Below are 16,233 nucleotides of genomic sequence, written 5' to 3'. Positions count from 1 at the left end.
AAATTTAGGCTGCTTTCCAGAAATAATAAAATATCCCAGCATAAATAAGGACTCCTCTATGCATATGAATTCAAAGCCGTGCTTCTGAAAACCTCCAGAGGATGAACGTTTTGTGCTTTTTAAGAAACTAGAAGAGTGCAGGAGTCCCAACACAAGGCAGGCAGAGGATATTTTTTCAGCGGCTGTGGCTGACGACTATGACACAATCTCAGCACGTAAAACAAAAACAAACCGGGGGAATCGCTGAAGCTGACAGCCCCATGGCCACCGCGGCCCAAGAGCCTCTGTCAAGTCGGCTCCCACCCCGGCGCCGAACGACACGCCTGGGCACAGCGCGCCACAGCAAAGGGGGAAGGTCGCGGCTGTACGCCGGTGACCTCCTGCTGGGGGCGGGGCCACCCGCCCCTTCCCGGTCGTGCCCGTGGAGAGTGGAGCGCGGCGCAGCGCGCAGGCGCTGAGCAGAGGCGACCGGAGCGCCGCGCGGCAGGAGAGCACGAGTTGGGGTGCTGCGCGCACCCCCTTTGCCACCGCCGAGTGTCATGTGGATGCCGTTGGTGCTCGGGGCGCTGCTGGGCGTGGGCTCCCGCGGCGAGCAGCCGTCCGCAGGTAAACGGGTGGGGCCGGCTCGGGCCGGGCCGGGCCGGTGTGGCCAGACCGGCCGGCAGCACGGGTTCTTGGAGGGGCGCGGAGGTGGGTGGTGGGCCCAGAGCTGGCGGCGCCGACGGTGCCCCACCCGGTCCCGTGACCGAGCGCCGCCGGGGTTGCGGTAGGGCCTCCGTCACTGCCTCCCTGTCGCCACCGCGTCCGTGCCGCCGCCGCGCGAGAAACTGGAGGGGAAGCGACGGGGCCCGCTTTTCGTCCCGGAGAGCGAGCCTTGGGGCCGCGGCGGTGGAGCCATGTCCGGCTGTGTTGAGCTTCAACCCCTCGCCGCTCCTGGGAGCTGCGGCGGGTTGTCTCGCCGAGGTTACCCGGTACTCGTTGAGCTCTCTTTGGGGCTTGGGAGACTAAACTTTGCTGTGGAAGTGATCCAGAGACATGCAGGTAGGGTCTGGTAGTACAGCACCGTAGATGCGTTTTGAAACCGGTGTCTACTGTCAGGTTCCTGCTAGTAGGCGTAACCTTTGGGCGTTGCAGTCCACATGAATAAACCATGACTGTGCTTTATGGTAACACAGCTGATAACAGCTGTTATTTCAGGTGTTAGTGCATTTTGTCATGTAAAACGGGGGCAGGGTGTCTGTCGAACAGGCCGACTCCATCAGGCTTCATCAATGTGTATGTCCCAGAAAGCACAGAAATGGGGAATTTCACAGCAAAGATGGAAGAGTGCAAGGCCAGGGAGATCTTTGCCTTGGCCAGGGGTGTGGAGGCACCTTTCAGCTGGCCTGCCAGCAAAGAGCAAAGTTTTGTACATGTTTGTGTGGAGTTGCTGCAGGTAAATAACAAAAGAAGTATTCAATCAGGTTTACAGGTTTCACTTAAAAGTTGAACAGCTCATTAAAGCCAGAGATAGCTGTCTGATAGCTCAAGGTCAGTGGAAAGCATGAGTTTAATTTGTAATAATATTGAGAGCTGTATATGAGGTGTTGCATGTGATGCATTCTATGTAAGGAAAGAGGAAGCATGTCCACACATTAGGTAAATGCAACAGTACCCTCCTGAGCTTTACCCACAAAGCAAGATCCATTTACCTAAAACACTGCTTGTGTTTGCAGAAATGCTGATTATATGTCCAAGCTCCTTGCGTTCTGCCAATGTGTAATGCAGATTGACGGGGACTTTCACGGCATTTAGATCCATGCTCAGATGCAGTGATAGAACTTGATTGCCCTGGGAATGGGCCACACCTGTATGGAACTTTGGAAGACTACTTAGGTTTACCTGATGTTGACTAGAAGTAGTAAATATGGTAATCACTTGTCCTTTGGTAGTTTATATCATGTTTATCCAGTTTGTTCAACTTAGCTCATTAACCAGTAAACAAAAAAAGTGATAGAGCAGTGGCACAGGCTGCCCAGAGGGATTGTGGAGTCTCCTTCCTTGGAGGTCTTCAACACCCGCCTGGACATGTTCCTATGTGACCTAATCTAGATGACCCGGTTTCTGCAGGGGGGTTGGACTAGATGATCTCTAAAGGTCCCTTCCAACCCCTACCATTCTATGATTCTACTTTAGTGTAAGACTACAAAGCAGTGCTCTGGTGTAGTTGATGCGTCAAGCTGCCTGGAACCAAAAAGTTCATTTGATTTGCATATTGTCTCATGCAAACCAGCAGATGAAAGAAGCAGAATGTACTTCTGAGTTAACAGTTTTCCAGGTGACTTGCACTCAGGTTGGCCACAGCCTCTGTAACCTCTATATGCTTCAGAGGCTTCATCGTTTAAGCACGAACTTAGGGTTTTTAGCAAACAAAAACACAATCAAGGGATTCCCAATGCATATTACTGCGTATTAACTGAATAAAAATACTGATTTTGTCTGTAATGATGAACTAGTAAAATGTCTTCACTTCATTCTTTTATTGATGCAAGCAGACATGCTGACTTGCCATGGAAAGATGAAAATAGAAGGAGAATCCTGAAGCATGTTTATGATGTTTTCCTTTACAATGATACAGTGATTATTTTTTCTTATGTCTCTAGCAGTTCTTTCAGTGTACTGGTAGTGTAATACATACCTCAAGACTGACTGTGTAATGAGGAAATCCTCAATCACCTTCTTCTCCGGTCATAGGACACAATTTTGCTTCAAGATAACCAGATAACCTAGCAGCAGCTGTCCGAAGAGCTGAACACCCTTGTTTCCTACAGCTCAGTGCTTAACATGTCTGCATAGATGGGCCTGTGACTCCTCATTGGAGCTGGGAACTTGTTGATAGGAACTGGCGAGGCCTCATCTGGAGTCCTGTGTCCAGTTCTGGGCTCCTCAGCTCAAGAGGGACAGTGAAGTTCTCGAGAGAGTCCAGTACAGGGCCACCAAGATGATCAGGGGAATGGAACATCTTTCATACAAGGAAAGGCTGCAGGAACTGGGGCTGTTTAGTCTGGAGAAGAGGAGATTGAGGGGTGATCTTATTAACATTTACAAATATCTAACTGGTGCGTATCAGGAGGTTGGGGCATCCCTTTTTTCTATAGTAGCTAGCAACAGGACAAGGGGTAATGGGATGAAGCTGGAACACAAAAAGTTCCACTTAAACATAAGAAAAAACTATTTCACTGTGAGGGTGACAGAGCAGTGGCACGGGCTGCCCAGAGGGGTTGTGGAGTCTCCTTCCTTGGAGGTCTTCAAGACCTGCCTGGACACATTCCTGTGTGACCTGATCTAGGTGGGAGCTGCTTCTGCAGAGGGGTTGGACTAGATGATCTCTAAAGGTCCCTTCCAACCCCTTACGTTCTGCGATTCTATGAACTCTGCGTTTAAGAATCCTATAAGAGGTGGTCCCTGGTCAAAATTATAGTAGTAGTAGAAGAATGTTTTGAGACTATGATAGCTGTTCAAGTGCTTCTTGCACGTGGAACGGTAAATTTCCAAGGAGATGTCTGTACTTCATTTTTGCAGCTGACTTTGTGTGATGATCTTGATGGTCTTGATTTATTCTTCTGTGATTCAAGTTATTGGCAGTAGTAGCAGTTGTCTGTCCAGCTGCAAACAAACAAATTAGATGATAGAAAGTGCTGTATTTACATATCATTATAATGAATTCTTAGCTATAACAAAAAAAGGAGTTACTATAGCTAAAGCAATGTTTAGGTTCTGTTATGATATGTTTTTTTAAAATGTTCATCTTGTACAAACTGCTGTGTTTGATTTTCTTTAAAATGATGATCTAAATCTGCTTCTATTCTCAGTACTGCGAACTGCCTTGCAGAGATTTTTCATGTAAATGACGATTTTAAAAGCTCAGTGAAACTGTCAAACCTCTGAGCCTCAGGAAAACAAAAACCTGTTGTAAATAGAAGTTGTAAAAGTGAAATAAATACTATGTATTATGTTTATTCCTGATTCATGTTAAATCATTTAAGTTAATTTCACAGTATTTATGAATAGCTTTACATTTTAGCCTTGGTCTTCCTGCTCCCTTCATTTGTAAATTGCATGTGGTTTCCCTTTTGAATTTAAGATCTTTTGAGAATTTCTGGTAGAACCTTCAGCATAGATAGAACCTTCAGCATAGAATTGCTGGTTTAGTACTGATCTAACTTTTTTTAACGAAGTACCATCAAGGTATATGAGTGCTGTTATAAGAGTAGTGTGTGTTCTGGGTTTCTTTTAGAGGAATAAGTTAAAGTGGGTGAAGGCTAGCACGTGCAGACCTTTCCATGTATGCTGTGTGGCTGCTGCCACTTAGAAGAAAATTGGACAGGTAGCAAGAGCAAAATGCTTGTTGTTTGAGATCCCCTCTAAAGCCACCCTACAGACAGTCTCCCTTCCAGCAGTGTGACATACAGGGACATGTTTTAGTGGTGGCAGTGGTGAATTAAAAGTCAAACTCCATGGTCTTTAAATGTTGGATTCTCTGAATCTGTGACAATAGCAGGAACTGGGCTGTTTTTCCTTAGCGTCAGGCACACCAGAAGTGCACAGTAGAGGTGGATGCATGCTAACCCAGTTGTGCTGCTCTGCAGGGTAAGGTAGCAGTGGAGAGTGTCCAACAGTCATTTCCCATTTCTCCTCATGGCACATGCGTGATCTGACCTCTCCCTGTTGAGGTTCTGTCTTGCAGTTCTGAGCAGTGCTCCTGGCTCTCTTCTAGCCCCCAGGTGGCTGTACCTTGCAGTAATAGAGACCAATTTTGTTTGATTCAGAACAAAATGATGTGAGACTCCAAAATATTAAAGAGGACCACTCAAGAAGGAAATGCAGCTTTCAGAAACAGACAGTTATTTCTGTGTGTTATTTTTTTACTGTTAGCATTAACTTGCTACTCTGAATCCATTAGTCCATTTTTCAGAGTATTGACTGCCTTTTTACCACCTTTCACTTTTTTATTCCTTTTTCTCTCTCTTTTTTTTTTTTTAATGCATTGCTCAGAAGCATTCTCAGGTAGTGCAGATTATTTTTTTTGCCTTCTCTTGTCTTTCAGTGGTGGTGAAAGCTGAGGAGAATCACTTTTTAAAATTTGTGAAGTCACCAAACTGTTACCCTTTCTGGATGCAGCTAAAATTGATACGTGAGCTCAGATCTGGCATAAGGAAAGCACACTATATTCCCAGTCGGTGCCCAAAAGGAATTGTTTTGCTAGCATTGCATCTGTCTTTCAACAGGCTAAATGCGTTACCCACTTGGTATGAATCCATAACAAAGTTCAAACTGTTATCCCTTGTGGCCTATTGAAACGGCTTAAAACTGTTTTTCTATCATGTATCTCTTCGGGATTATAAGGATTGGCTTTTTGTGGCTTTTATGGAAATCCAAAAAAAACAGCAGTTACTTTAAAAAGGTGTTTTTCTTGGGTTTTTACAGTTTGGTTTTTTTAAGCTTCAATTTGTGCTTTCAGTCTATTGCAGTTCCTAAATGGTGTTTGATAGACACGTGAGACTTGAATGATCTCTGGTACTCTAAATTGCTGTTCTTTGAGATAGCTGTACTGTAGAGAGTGCCATAGATTTATCAGGCCCTGTTCTATTACATGCATTGTTATTTACAGAAGCAGAATATAACTGGAAGCACAATGGTGGCAAATGCTTCTTTATACACAGGAATACCTCATGGCTTCTGCCAAGATGAGAGAAGGAATTTTGGTGTTGCACAACATACAAACATCAGTTTAAAGGCTATATTATTTTTACGTCTGAAATGTCCTGTTCTTCAGTTTATTGGTGCAACTTTTGCTATTGAGTGATGCATTGCTGAGGCTAAAAGGCCAAGTAGGACCTTTCCATATATATTGAGTCCTTCTGTGTATGCTTTAAAGCTAGGTGGTATTCAATATATAACTGCTTTAAGACTGTATTTTGAGTGGCCTATTTCTGCCTTATTTTCTAGACAGACAGCTGCAATCTGAAGTTCCTTGTATATTGTACCATGTTCCATGTACACAACTCAGTTTCTGGATTTCTGTGGAAAAAAATACTCTTGCTACTGTCTCAATTGCTTTTCTGCCAGACATTATTGCTGTCTGGAGAATGGAACTGTGGGTGGAAATCACTGCATGTTGAGCTGGAGATAAACTAGAACTTGTGAGTGTCCTGCATCATGTGTCAGAACATGATTTCCTGATTGGTTACCTTGCTTTTTCCACACATAGTTTCTCACTGTTTGAATTTGCACCTTGGGTGTTGCTGCATTCATGTTTATAATAAATTAGAAGGAGTTTTATATTGAGGATTACCATTGTGGCACTAGCCCCGACCGTCTTTCTCCAATTGTGCTTACTGAAAAACATAGAACAGGGTGTAACATGTTCAAAAAACTAACTGCTTCTTTATGGGTTGAGCAAAACAGTGTTCATAAATATTGTGGCATTTTAACTGTCAGTGTGTAGGAATAGTGCCTGTGAAGATGAGATGTTAGCAGTTTGAAAACCTGTGAGGTTCTCTTTGGTCTGTTGTCTTGGTACTGGAGCGAAAGAAGGCTGGGGTGTGCCAAGGCTTGGTCTAGTGGTTTCTGTCTCCAGGCAATGCAGAGAAGCCAGATAGGCTGAGCAAAGAGACTGTGAGCTTGACAATAAAGAGTAATGGATTGGATGGGGAGAGACATGCAGGAGAGATAACAAACCCAAGGAAAGGAGCTAGACTTGTCTGACCAAAGCATTAAAAGTAGATTTTCCCATAGGTGATCACAAGCTGATCCATTTTCCATGCCCGTTTTGAGGTCCTTTGATCTGAACAGTTGCAGTCAGTGCTGAGCATTCACTTCTGTATCTGAAGCTGCTGTTGCTTTTGCTTAGTTTCTGTGTATTATTAGTAAATATCTCGAAGAGTAAGGTCTTTGGTCACTCCTATTCCTTAGGTGAAGTTTACAGATAGAAATAGTCTTCCATGAAAACGATCAGTGTGTTTAGGGATCCTGGCCAACTTGTAGTGTCATCATCTGAGATCTTGACAGGGTGGTGGTGACATTCCTAGTGGCTGGTAAGGTGGTTTGTACAGTGGTAGAGTTTGTGAAGAAAGCCGTGTTTTCATGAGGAAAGCTTGTTTTCTGCTAATTTCTTTGTAATCTCAGAGCTGAGAATTAGAGTAGTCTTTAAGGGAGCTATGAAGAAATTACTTGGTAGATACCTTTTATTTTTAGATTCTCAGCATTCAGAGGTATTTCAAAATATTACATTCCTGTGCCACTTTTGCTGGGTGTTACTTTGTCTCAAGATGCAGAATCTAGTGTTGGGATGTTTTAAAGTTATCTAATTAATTATTGTTACGTTAAAGGGTAATTTAGCAGAAAATAAAACCCATTGTGTTCCAGCTTATCCTCACATGTTAGAGGGGCTGGGGGCAGCTGAGTTTAGATTGAGTGATACTCAATTTGGCACTATTAATCACATTCAGCCTCTATGAACTGTCATGGTTACAGGTTTGCCAACAGCCAATGGCACGCTCAGCTCAGTCGTGCTCCATGGGCTCACATGACCAGGCTTAGAGCATGACGGCATCCAATGAAAGGCTTTTATGCCCAGCTTTAATAAATAGTGAAATTTATTGAAGCAACAGGTTTTACAGAGTCTTATGGCTTGCTGGTGATAGTAGAGTGTCTGCAAAAAACACATGCAAATGTTGAGTGACTAATACAGCACACAAAGTTAGAAAAGAGAGAGTCTGTATAATTGCAGCCCATCAACTGATTGTAAGAGTCAGAGTCAGTCTGTGATGGTATCTTCCAGACTTACTCGTGATGATGTCTTTCCCGATAATCCTGCTTTCTGAAGCCATTTTATAGTATTTTTTACCTTCAAGGTGGAGCTTGAGTGACACTAGTCATACATACCTTTATTATAATTGGTATAAAATTGTCTCACTTTGCTTTTAAAGGTATAAATTACGATTAATTCCGGGCGCATGCTCAGTGAAGGGTAGTTGTATGTTAGAGACAGGTAGCTTTTGAGATGGAGGTGTGTTTTTGGTATTGTAATGAGTAAAGCACACTCAAAGGACAGTGTTTTGTTACAATATGGCAGACTGTTGTGTTGGCCCAGGGTATCAAGCACACAGCTTATCAGTTCCATAGGACCATGCAGAATCTTTCTTCTTAAAACATCTCACATAACCTGGTTACAGAGCCTCCACTCCATCCCAGACTCCGTGCTGGTTGCCCAGGGAACCATGGATTCTTCACATAGCAGCTGCACTCCACCCTGGAATCCTTTGCAGTGTTATACCTAAAGTGTGAACGATGCTATGCCTTTAATATAAGTTTAATTGCTAAAATATTTCCAGTTATTATTCCACAAATGCTTCAATCTATCTAGCACTCTCTGCAGGGCCTCTCATTTGCCTGAGAGAGTCAACATCACTTTCCACAAGTTTACTAATGTTGCATTCAGATCCTGCATGTAGGTCATTGGCAACAATATTGAACAGAACAGGCCCTAAAATTCAACCTTAAGGAACACGACTGGCAACTGGTTGCCACCAAGATGTAACCCCATTCATGGCAACCCTTTGAGCCTTGCCGTTCAGCAAGTTCTCCACTCAAGAGCACCAGGTGCCTGTTCATGTCACAGTTGGACAATTTTTCCAGAAAAATGCTTTGAAGGACAGTATGAAAAGCCTTGCTAAAATTCTGAAAAGCTACATCCATCACCTTCCTATCATTCACTAGGCAGTGACCTTATCATAGAAGGATATTAGTTAAATGGGACTTGCCCTTTGTGAACCCATGTTGACCGTGTCTCATTACTGTATTGTTCCTTAAATGTCTTTCAGTCATGTCTCAGGTCAAAAACTTCAGCTGTAGGTTGTGTATGACCACCTGATTTCCTTCAGTGTCAAATGTCAGGAAAAGAGCTTTACAAGGCAGTTCATGAAGGATGACCTTTTCTTTTTTGTGGAGGGCAAAAATGAAAAGTGAAAGCAGGGAGATCGCTCAGCAGTTACCCTCACAGGCAAAGCAGGCTCAACTTGGGGAAAGTTAATCTATTGCTAATCAGAACAAAGAAAGGAAATGAGAAATAACAACTACATCTTGGAACATGTTTGCCCCACCTCTCCCTTCTTCCCGGGTCTCTACCTCTTCCACCCCAGCAGCACAGGGGGATGGTGAATGGGGATTGTGGTCAGTTGATTGCAGATTGTCTCTTCCACTGCTGCTTCTCAGAGGAGGACTGAGAGGGTCCTCTGTGGGGAGACAGTTCTCCAACTTGGGTCCTTCCCACAGCTGCAGTTCTCCATGAACTGCTCCAATGCAGGTCCTTTCCACAGGATGCAGTCATGGTGCTTTCCATAGGTAGTATTGCTCAGGAGCATTAATACAGTGAACAAAAATAGTCTAGTTTCAAGCTAGTATAGAAATCTTTCTTGGTTTGCATGTGTCTGACTGCTGAAATTTGTGAAAGATGTGCAGTGTGGTATTTTTGACTTGAAGAAGTGAGTGTACAAAACAAGTTAGACTTGGAGATACAATCACGCATCTTCTGTTCTAGTGGATGCATTTGAAGCAGAACCGTATCATATATTACGTGCAACTAGTGGATTAGTTCCACAGGAACCATCTGTAGTCTTAGAAGATGGAACTAGGTATGCTTGTTCCTGTTACTTTGAGGAAAAAATAACCCCACGAAACAACAACAAAACCCATTTATTTATTAGCAGCCTGAAATCAAGCAGCACATAGTTGCTTTTAGTAGCGTTAGGTTTTTAATTTCTTCCCACATGTATTTCCTTCCTGTCTGCTATGCAAGTGTGCTGTAGATGTAAATGTCTCCAAAACTTAAATACATCGGTTAAGATAATTACACACTGAGAAGGTATTTGAGAGTATATACACATACTCTCACCCCCTCTGCAGCAGTCATATCTGCTGAGGTCTTTGCCATCAACATGGCAGCAACAGTTAGTCCGAATTGTTTGTATATGAAAAAAGTAAATGTTCACATTTCATTCTGACTTAGGAATATTGGTTATAAACTGATGCAAGTGGGGGTTTGCTAAGATAAACCATGCGGTTGCACTCCTACATCTATTCTCTGTTAACTTGGAAGTCACCCTGTGGTCATGCTTATGTTTGCTTTAACACCTCCGTTACTCCTAGCTTGGCTTTCGAGCATTCTAATTCCTTATCCTAAATATTTAGATTCAATTAGTTTATTTTAGCATTCAGAAAAAAAGTAAATCTGACTGGCCTACCTTTGCCTTTTATTCCCTTATTTTCTAGACAGACAGCTGCAATCTGAAGTTCCTTGTATATTGTACCACGTTCCATGTGCACAACTCAGTTTCTGGATTTCTGTGGAAAAAAATACTCTTGCTACTGTCTCAATTGCTTTTTTGTCAGCCATTACTGCTGTCTGGAGAATGGAACTAACTGTGGGTGGAAATCACTGCATGTTGAGCTGGAGATAAACTAGAACTTGTGAGTGTCCTGCATCATGTGTCAGAACATGATTTCCCGATTGGTTACCTTGCTTTAGATATTTGTAAATGTAAATATCATTTTTAAAACAAGATTTATATCAACAGGTTAGGTTTAGCAAATACGTAGTTGTAGCTGATAGGATAAGGGGTATTGAAAGACTTCCCTAGCTTGTAGGAGACTGAGGAGTAATCTCGTTAGTATTTACAAGTATGTAAAGGGCACATGTCAGGAGGATGGAGCCATGCTGTTTTCAGTGATGTCCAATGATAGGACAAGGGGGAGTGGTTACAAACTGGAATATAAGAGGTTCTAAAGAAACATTAGGAAAGACTTATTCACTGTGAGGGTGACAGAGCACTGGAACAGGCTGCTCAGGTGGATTGTTGAGTCTCCTTCTCTGGAGACATTCAAAGCCTGTCTGGACGAGTTCCTGTGTGACCTACTCTAGGTGGTCCTGCTCTGGCAGGGGGATTGGACTGGATGATCTTTCAAAGTCCCTTCCAACCCTTAAGATTCTGTGATTCTGTGAATAGTACCCAGTATGATTTTTCTCCATATTTTTTTCCAGGTACTGAGGTTAAACTAACAGGTCTGTGGTTTCCTGGGTTTTCCTTCAATGCCCTTCTTATACATTGAAATTGTGTTGTCTAGCTTCCAGTTAGCAGGGACCTTCTCAGACCTTTCGTAGATGACTGAGAGGGATCCTGCACAATATTTGCTAGCTCCTTCAGTGCTCTGAGATGAATCCTCTTAGTCCCCATGGACTTGTGAACATTCAATGGATACAGCTCACCCCTTACTGTTTGTGGACACTGAAGTCATTGTTCCTGCACTCGGGGTCCTCTGACTGAAGAGGAGCAGACATCTTAAGGTCTATCACTACTGTTAAAGATTGAGGCATGTCATGGTTTGACACTAAGCCATTTCTGATAAGGGAGAAGGAGCTGTAAAGGTGACTCCTGTAAGAAGTTGCTCGAAACTCTCCCCAGCTCTGAACCAGACCCACTTCTGGGGCTGAGCCAAATAGACACCTCCACTATCACTTTTTAAGAAGAAGCTGGAAGAGGAATGTTCTTCCTCCTCCTTCTTCCTGTTTCTTCCTTCTTCTGGCCCTTCTTCTCTGGCTGGTGGTGTTGCAAGGAGTGGGAAGAGAGAGACCATGCAGACTCCAAGGTCAATGAGGAAAGAGAGGAGGAGGAGGTTTGCTGGAGCAGAGCTCCTCTGCATTCTACAGAGAGAACTGGTGAACCTGAGATTTGTTTGCATTTTGTCAAAGACACTCCATCAAGGGCAGAGACTCATTTTGCTAAAAAAGACCCCATGTCAGGGACAGTGACTCAATTCATTAAAGACCCTGTGGCAGAGGCAGTGACTATAGTTGGAGGAGGCCATGTCCTATGTGAGGGAATCCATGTTTACAGAAGCTGTAACTGTGGGGAGGAATCCACGCCAAAGAAGCTCATTAAAATTATGCCCAGAAGACGCCCTGTGCCAAAGGAGAATCCCTCTATTTGCAGAAACCGCAACCATGGAGAAGAATCCACACCAGAGAAGTTTAAGGACTGTGTCCCGTGGGAGGGACCTCATATCCGAGCAAAGGAAGAATGGAAGACATTGTCCTTACCTGAGCAGACAGAAGCAGCAGAGCCAGTTGTGAGAGACTGACCACATCCCCACATCCTACTCCCTTTTTGCTTTTGTTCTGTTTCTTCTAGAATAAACTTTCCTACTTTCCTCTCTAATCGAGTACTGGAGTCTGTTTTGCCTGTAACCGTAATTGGCAGCGAGCCCTCCCTGCCCTTGTCTCATTCCACAGCATCCTTGGTTATCTTTTTTCCTCCTATCTCACTGGGGCCTAAAAGGGTGGGGGTGAATAGGGGGCACCAAGCAAGAGAATGTCGTGGTGCTGCTGTGCTGGCTGGGCCAAACCATGACAAGGCAAAAAAAAAAAAAAAAAAAAAAAAGAGCAAACCTATTGAACTCTTCTGCTTTTTCCTCATCCCTATTGGATTGTTATAAGGTGACTGAGACAAAAACGCACTTGAGGATGTCATTTTTGTAACTGTGACTGGTACATCTGGGGAAGTGCAGATAAACCAGCAGACAGCAGTTGGAGCCAAGATAAACTAGAGAAATCTACAGAGCAATGAGGCAGGACAAGACTATAAATGGAAGAAAAGTTCATGGAAAGGACACTGAGACACAACTCTTTAGCAACCACTAGACACCACCAGAGACCACCAAAAATGCCCATGGAGGTCCCTCGGAGATCCAGGCCGTGTGACTATGTAAATACGGTAGTTATGCATATGTCCAGCAGGTCTAATGCATGTGTATATAATAGGGTAATAAAAACTTTAGCTGATGCAGCATACAGCATGCACGTTAGGTGGAGCAAACCCTTGTACACCCAGCTCTGCAGTAAAGGAATGCCTGCTTCTTAATGCCACATTGGTGTTAAGGAGTTTTTTCCCAATTTCAGTGACAGGGTGTGACTGTCTTCAAGAGGTATTGGTCCAATGTTTTCCTTACACCTCCACTTGCTATTAATGTACTTTAAAAAGCCCTTGTTATCTGAAACACTGGCCAGTTTCAGCTCTAGTTCAGCTTTTGCCTTTTGTGTCTTCTCTTTGCAAACTGTGACTGGAATCTTCCCACAAAGCTTGACCTTGCTTCCAGAGATCATAAAATTTCTTTTCTCTCCTGAGCTCCACGAGGAGTTCCTTGTTCAACCTAGCTGGTATGCCTCGCTTGCTTGACCTAACACCATGGACTGCCTGCTCCTGTGCTTTTAAATTGTCTTAAAAGCTGGCCAGCACTTATGGACCCCTAAGCCCTCAAAAGCAGATTCCCAGGGGACACTGATAATTAGCTTCCTGAGTAGCTTGAGGTTTACTCTCTTGAAATCCAGGGTAGCAAGTCTGACAATGTACAGAATAAAACCAAAATATGGGAGTGGGAGGAAGAACGAGGGATAAGAAAGTGAAGTGGTATGTAGTTGTGTAAATAAAAACCATGTAGTTTCTATTGGCTTTTTAAAGACTTACTACACTGTGCCTTAAAACTAAATATCTGAAGTAATGCTTGAGCACTGTCAACTTTTTTTTTTTTTCTTGCGATTGGGAGTTTGATGATTGCTCCTTTTTTCCAATAACTGAAATACCACTTTTGTACGTATTAAAACATAACTAAACCACAGCACTGTTTGCAGAGTGGTGTATGTTATATGTATCAAATCTTTGTGGTTAGTAGAGTATCTCAACCTCTGTTCAATACTTTCTGTAGAGTGTTACTTTTGTGGTCTTGTTCTCAAGATGTGAAAATTGTTGACTTTGTCTCAGTATATCACAGAGTGAAGTTGGAGCATTTGCTTCATAAACAAGCAGGTTAAATATAAGTTTCTTGTCAACAGTTCACAAGAGCTGTGTTAAGAGAATGTTAAGGATGCTAAACTAGATACTGAGAAGCTAAGAACAATTAAAATTGGTTGAGTGGCTTTTGGTTTTTTTTTTTTTCTTCTTGAATGGCATGTAACAGCCTTCAGTGGTTACAGGACCATGTGATTTTCTTTTCCCTGGAGCTGTTCTCCTGTCACTGTTGGTGCTTAGAACAGAAGCTTGCTTCATGAGAAAGCTAGCTATGCTGCTTTTAATTTTTATATCACTTGCTACATTACCTCTGATGCTGCATAGTAATGCTATTTAACATACTTTCCTGTATAATGGAACTGCATTACAGCTTCAATGTTCAAATTCCTTTCAAATGTTAGTAGCTTATTATTGCCATCACAACTTTCTAAAAATACTGCTGGAGTGGTAAAAGTAGCATCGTCAGAGATTCACTATTTTCCAGGGTTTGCCCACTAGGCCCATTGTCTTTTTGGCAAAGGCTGAGTCAGGAAAGTGGTGGATTCATTCAGTAGCATTCTTCTGCAGCACAGACTGTCATACTGCAGCTTTGGTGTCCTCTCTCCCTTTTTGCCTACCGTATCCTGCCCATGTCCTAGATTCAATTTCTAAGGAGTAAGAGTGTGGGGTTTTTTTTTTTCCTAGTATGTCATCTCTTCTAGATAATTTAAAACCATATTTGACTGTTCTTATGTTTAACTAGGTCTGTTTACCAAAGTGTAACTGTTCTGCTTCTTCTAGTGCCTTCACCATCGCAGGTTGTGGTAACATCTGAAAATTTCAAAACTATCGTTCATTGGCAGTACCCACCCACGTCTGAAACACCTCGTTTTGTTGTGGAAGTAAAATCTTACCTGTAAGTTCTTATTGTTTTCGTCATTTCCTGTACCTAGTATTCTCTGGAAGCATATAAAAGCAATCAGTCCATGATTCCAGAATTCTTTTGTTCCTATATGGTGAGGTCATGTAGTGTGAACATTGCCTAAGTGTAAATTAAGCCAGATTTTGTCAAATCACAGGATGGATGAGGTAGGAGGGGACCTCTGGAGGATGTGGTCCAACCCCTTTGCCCAAGCAGGATCATCTAGATCCATGCCCTGGACCATGTTCAAGACTTATCTCCATAAACGGAAACTCCACGACCTCTCTGGGCAACCTGTGTTGGTGCCAGTTGCCCTCACAGATGTTTTGTGACTGGCAGTTTATTGTAAAATCTTATGCAATTGAAATTGTATTAACTGTTATTTCATCTGTTTTACAGTTCAGGTTCCTATAAAATTGTCTCAACTTGCGTGAACATTTCAGCTCATTTTTGTGATGTCTCAAAGGAGATAGATGACGTCTTTGACTCACACTGGTTTCAAGTTAAAGCTGTTGTTGGATCACAAGAGTCTGAGTATGTTGAGACAAACGAATTCATTTTGCAAAGACATGGTAAGTTACATCATAAAATAAACCTAGTAATTTTTTTCCCAAAATTTAAAAAAGTTAGTGTTTATCCTTTTTTGCCATATTACTGTGTCTCATTTGGGAATATCACAAAGTCAGCAGCCCAGGATGAAATGAAGCATGATGATTGTTCAGTAGGAACGTCTCTGTTTCTACCTCTGTCTTCTTAGCCCTGTCACTGTGATACCTGAATATGTTTTCTCAAAACTTCAAGGCAAGAAAGGGATGCTTACGGTGCACTCTGTGCGTCCTTCCTCTGTGCACCTTGCCTGTTGTCCCAGACACTAATTTAAGGCAGGAAAATGCCACTGAAATCTGTGGACCTTTAGGCTTCATTGAAGTAGCGTTCAGGTAGTTGGTGATGCCTTACTTGAAACTGTAATCCCATATACTGACAAGTTTGTGTGTGTATAAGAGATATTTGAAAGCTATGAGAGTCTGCTGGAGCTGGATAACTAACAGTTACTCGTTTTTCATGTAAATCTCTGGGCTGCTTCAGGAGAAATCAATTTTTCACATCCTTATTTTAACAATGTTTATGTGAATTGCAGTAAATTTTGTGTCTTGATTCTAGGCCAACCTGTCTAAAACAGTGGGATGGGCCCCCCAGTGTTGCATGAGCAGTGCAAAGCAGGTACAACAGAGTGAGGAAAGACTGAGAGACTTCCTCTTGTACTTGCTCCATTCTCAATATATAGCTTTCAGGCAGGACGTTGCCTGTGAGGTTATCCCTGACTTGGGCTGTACTGGATTTCTGCATTGCTGGAGCTAAAGAAGTGAGGTCCTTTTTTGTTTTCTCCTGTGACTCCTTCCCCAGTCAATGCTACTCCATACTCCCATGGCTTGGAATTGGTGGCTGGTTTCT

The 16,233-nt window shown here is 42.9% G+C and overlaps 1 protein-coding gene across 2 annotated transcripts in view; it reads left to right on the top strand.

The window, feature by feature from the left end:
* Positions 1 to 417: 417 nt before the first annotated feature.
* The window catches only part of IFNGR1 (interferon gamma receptor 1), a 28,648-nt gene continuing 12,832 nt past the window's right edge, over positions 418 to 16,233 (top strand). The window contains exons 1-3 of one of the 2 annotated variants that reach the window (XM_061990774.1): positions 418 to 606; positions 14,661 to 14,775; positions 15,181 to 15,353. In XM_061990774.1, coding sequence (XP_061846758.1) covers positions 540 to 606; positions 14,661 to 14,775; positions 15,181 to 15,353 — 355 coding nt within the window. In that variant the 5' untranslated portion in view covers positions 418 to 539. Of the gene's footprint in view, positions 607 to 642; positions 1,042 to 14,660; positions 14,776 to 15,180; positions 15,354 to 16,233 lie in introns of those variants that run through there. The other variant, XM_061990773.1, reaches the window with a different exon arrangement.

The sequence above is a fragment of the Colius striatus genome, chromosome 2 (genome assembly GCF_028858725.1).
Source record: "Colius striatus isolate bColStr4 chromosome 2, bColStr4.1.hap1, whole genome shotgun sequence".
Lineage (NCBI taxonomy): Eukaryota > Metazoa > Chordata > Aves > Coliiformes > Coliidae > Colius > Colius striatus.
This window is presented reverse-complemented; position numbering and strand designations above follow the sequence as displayed.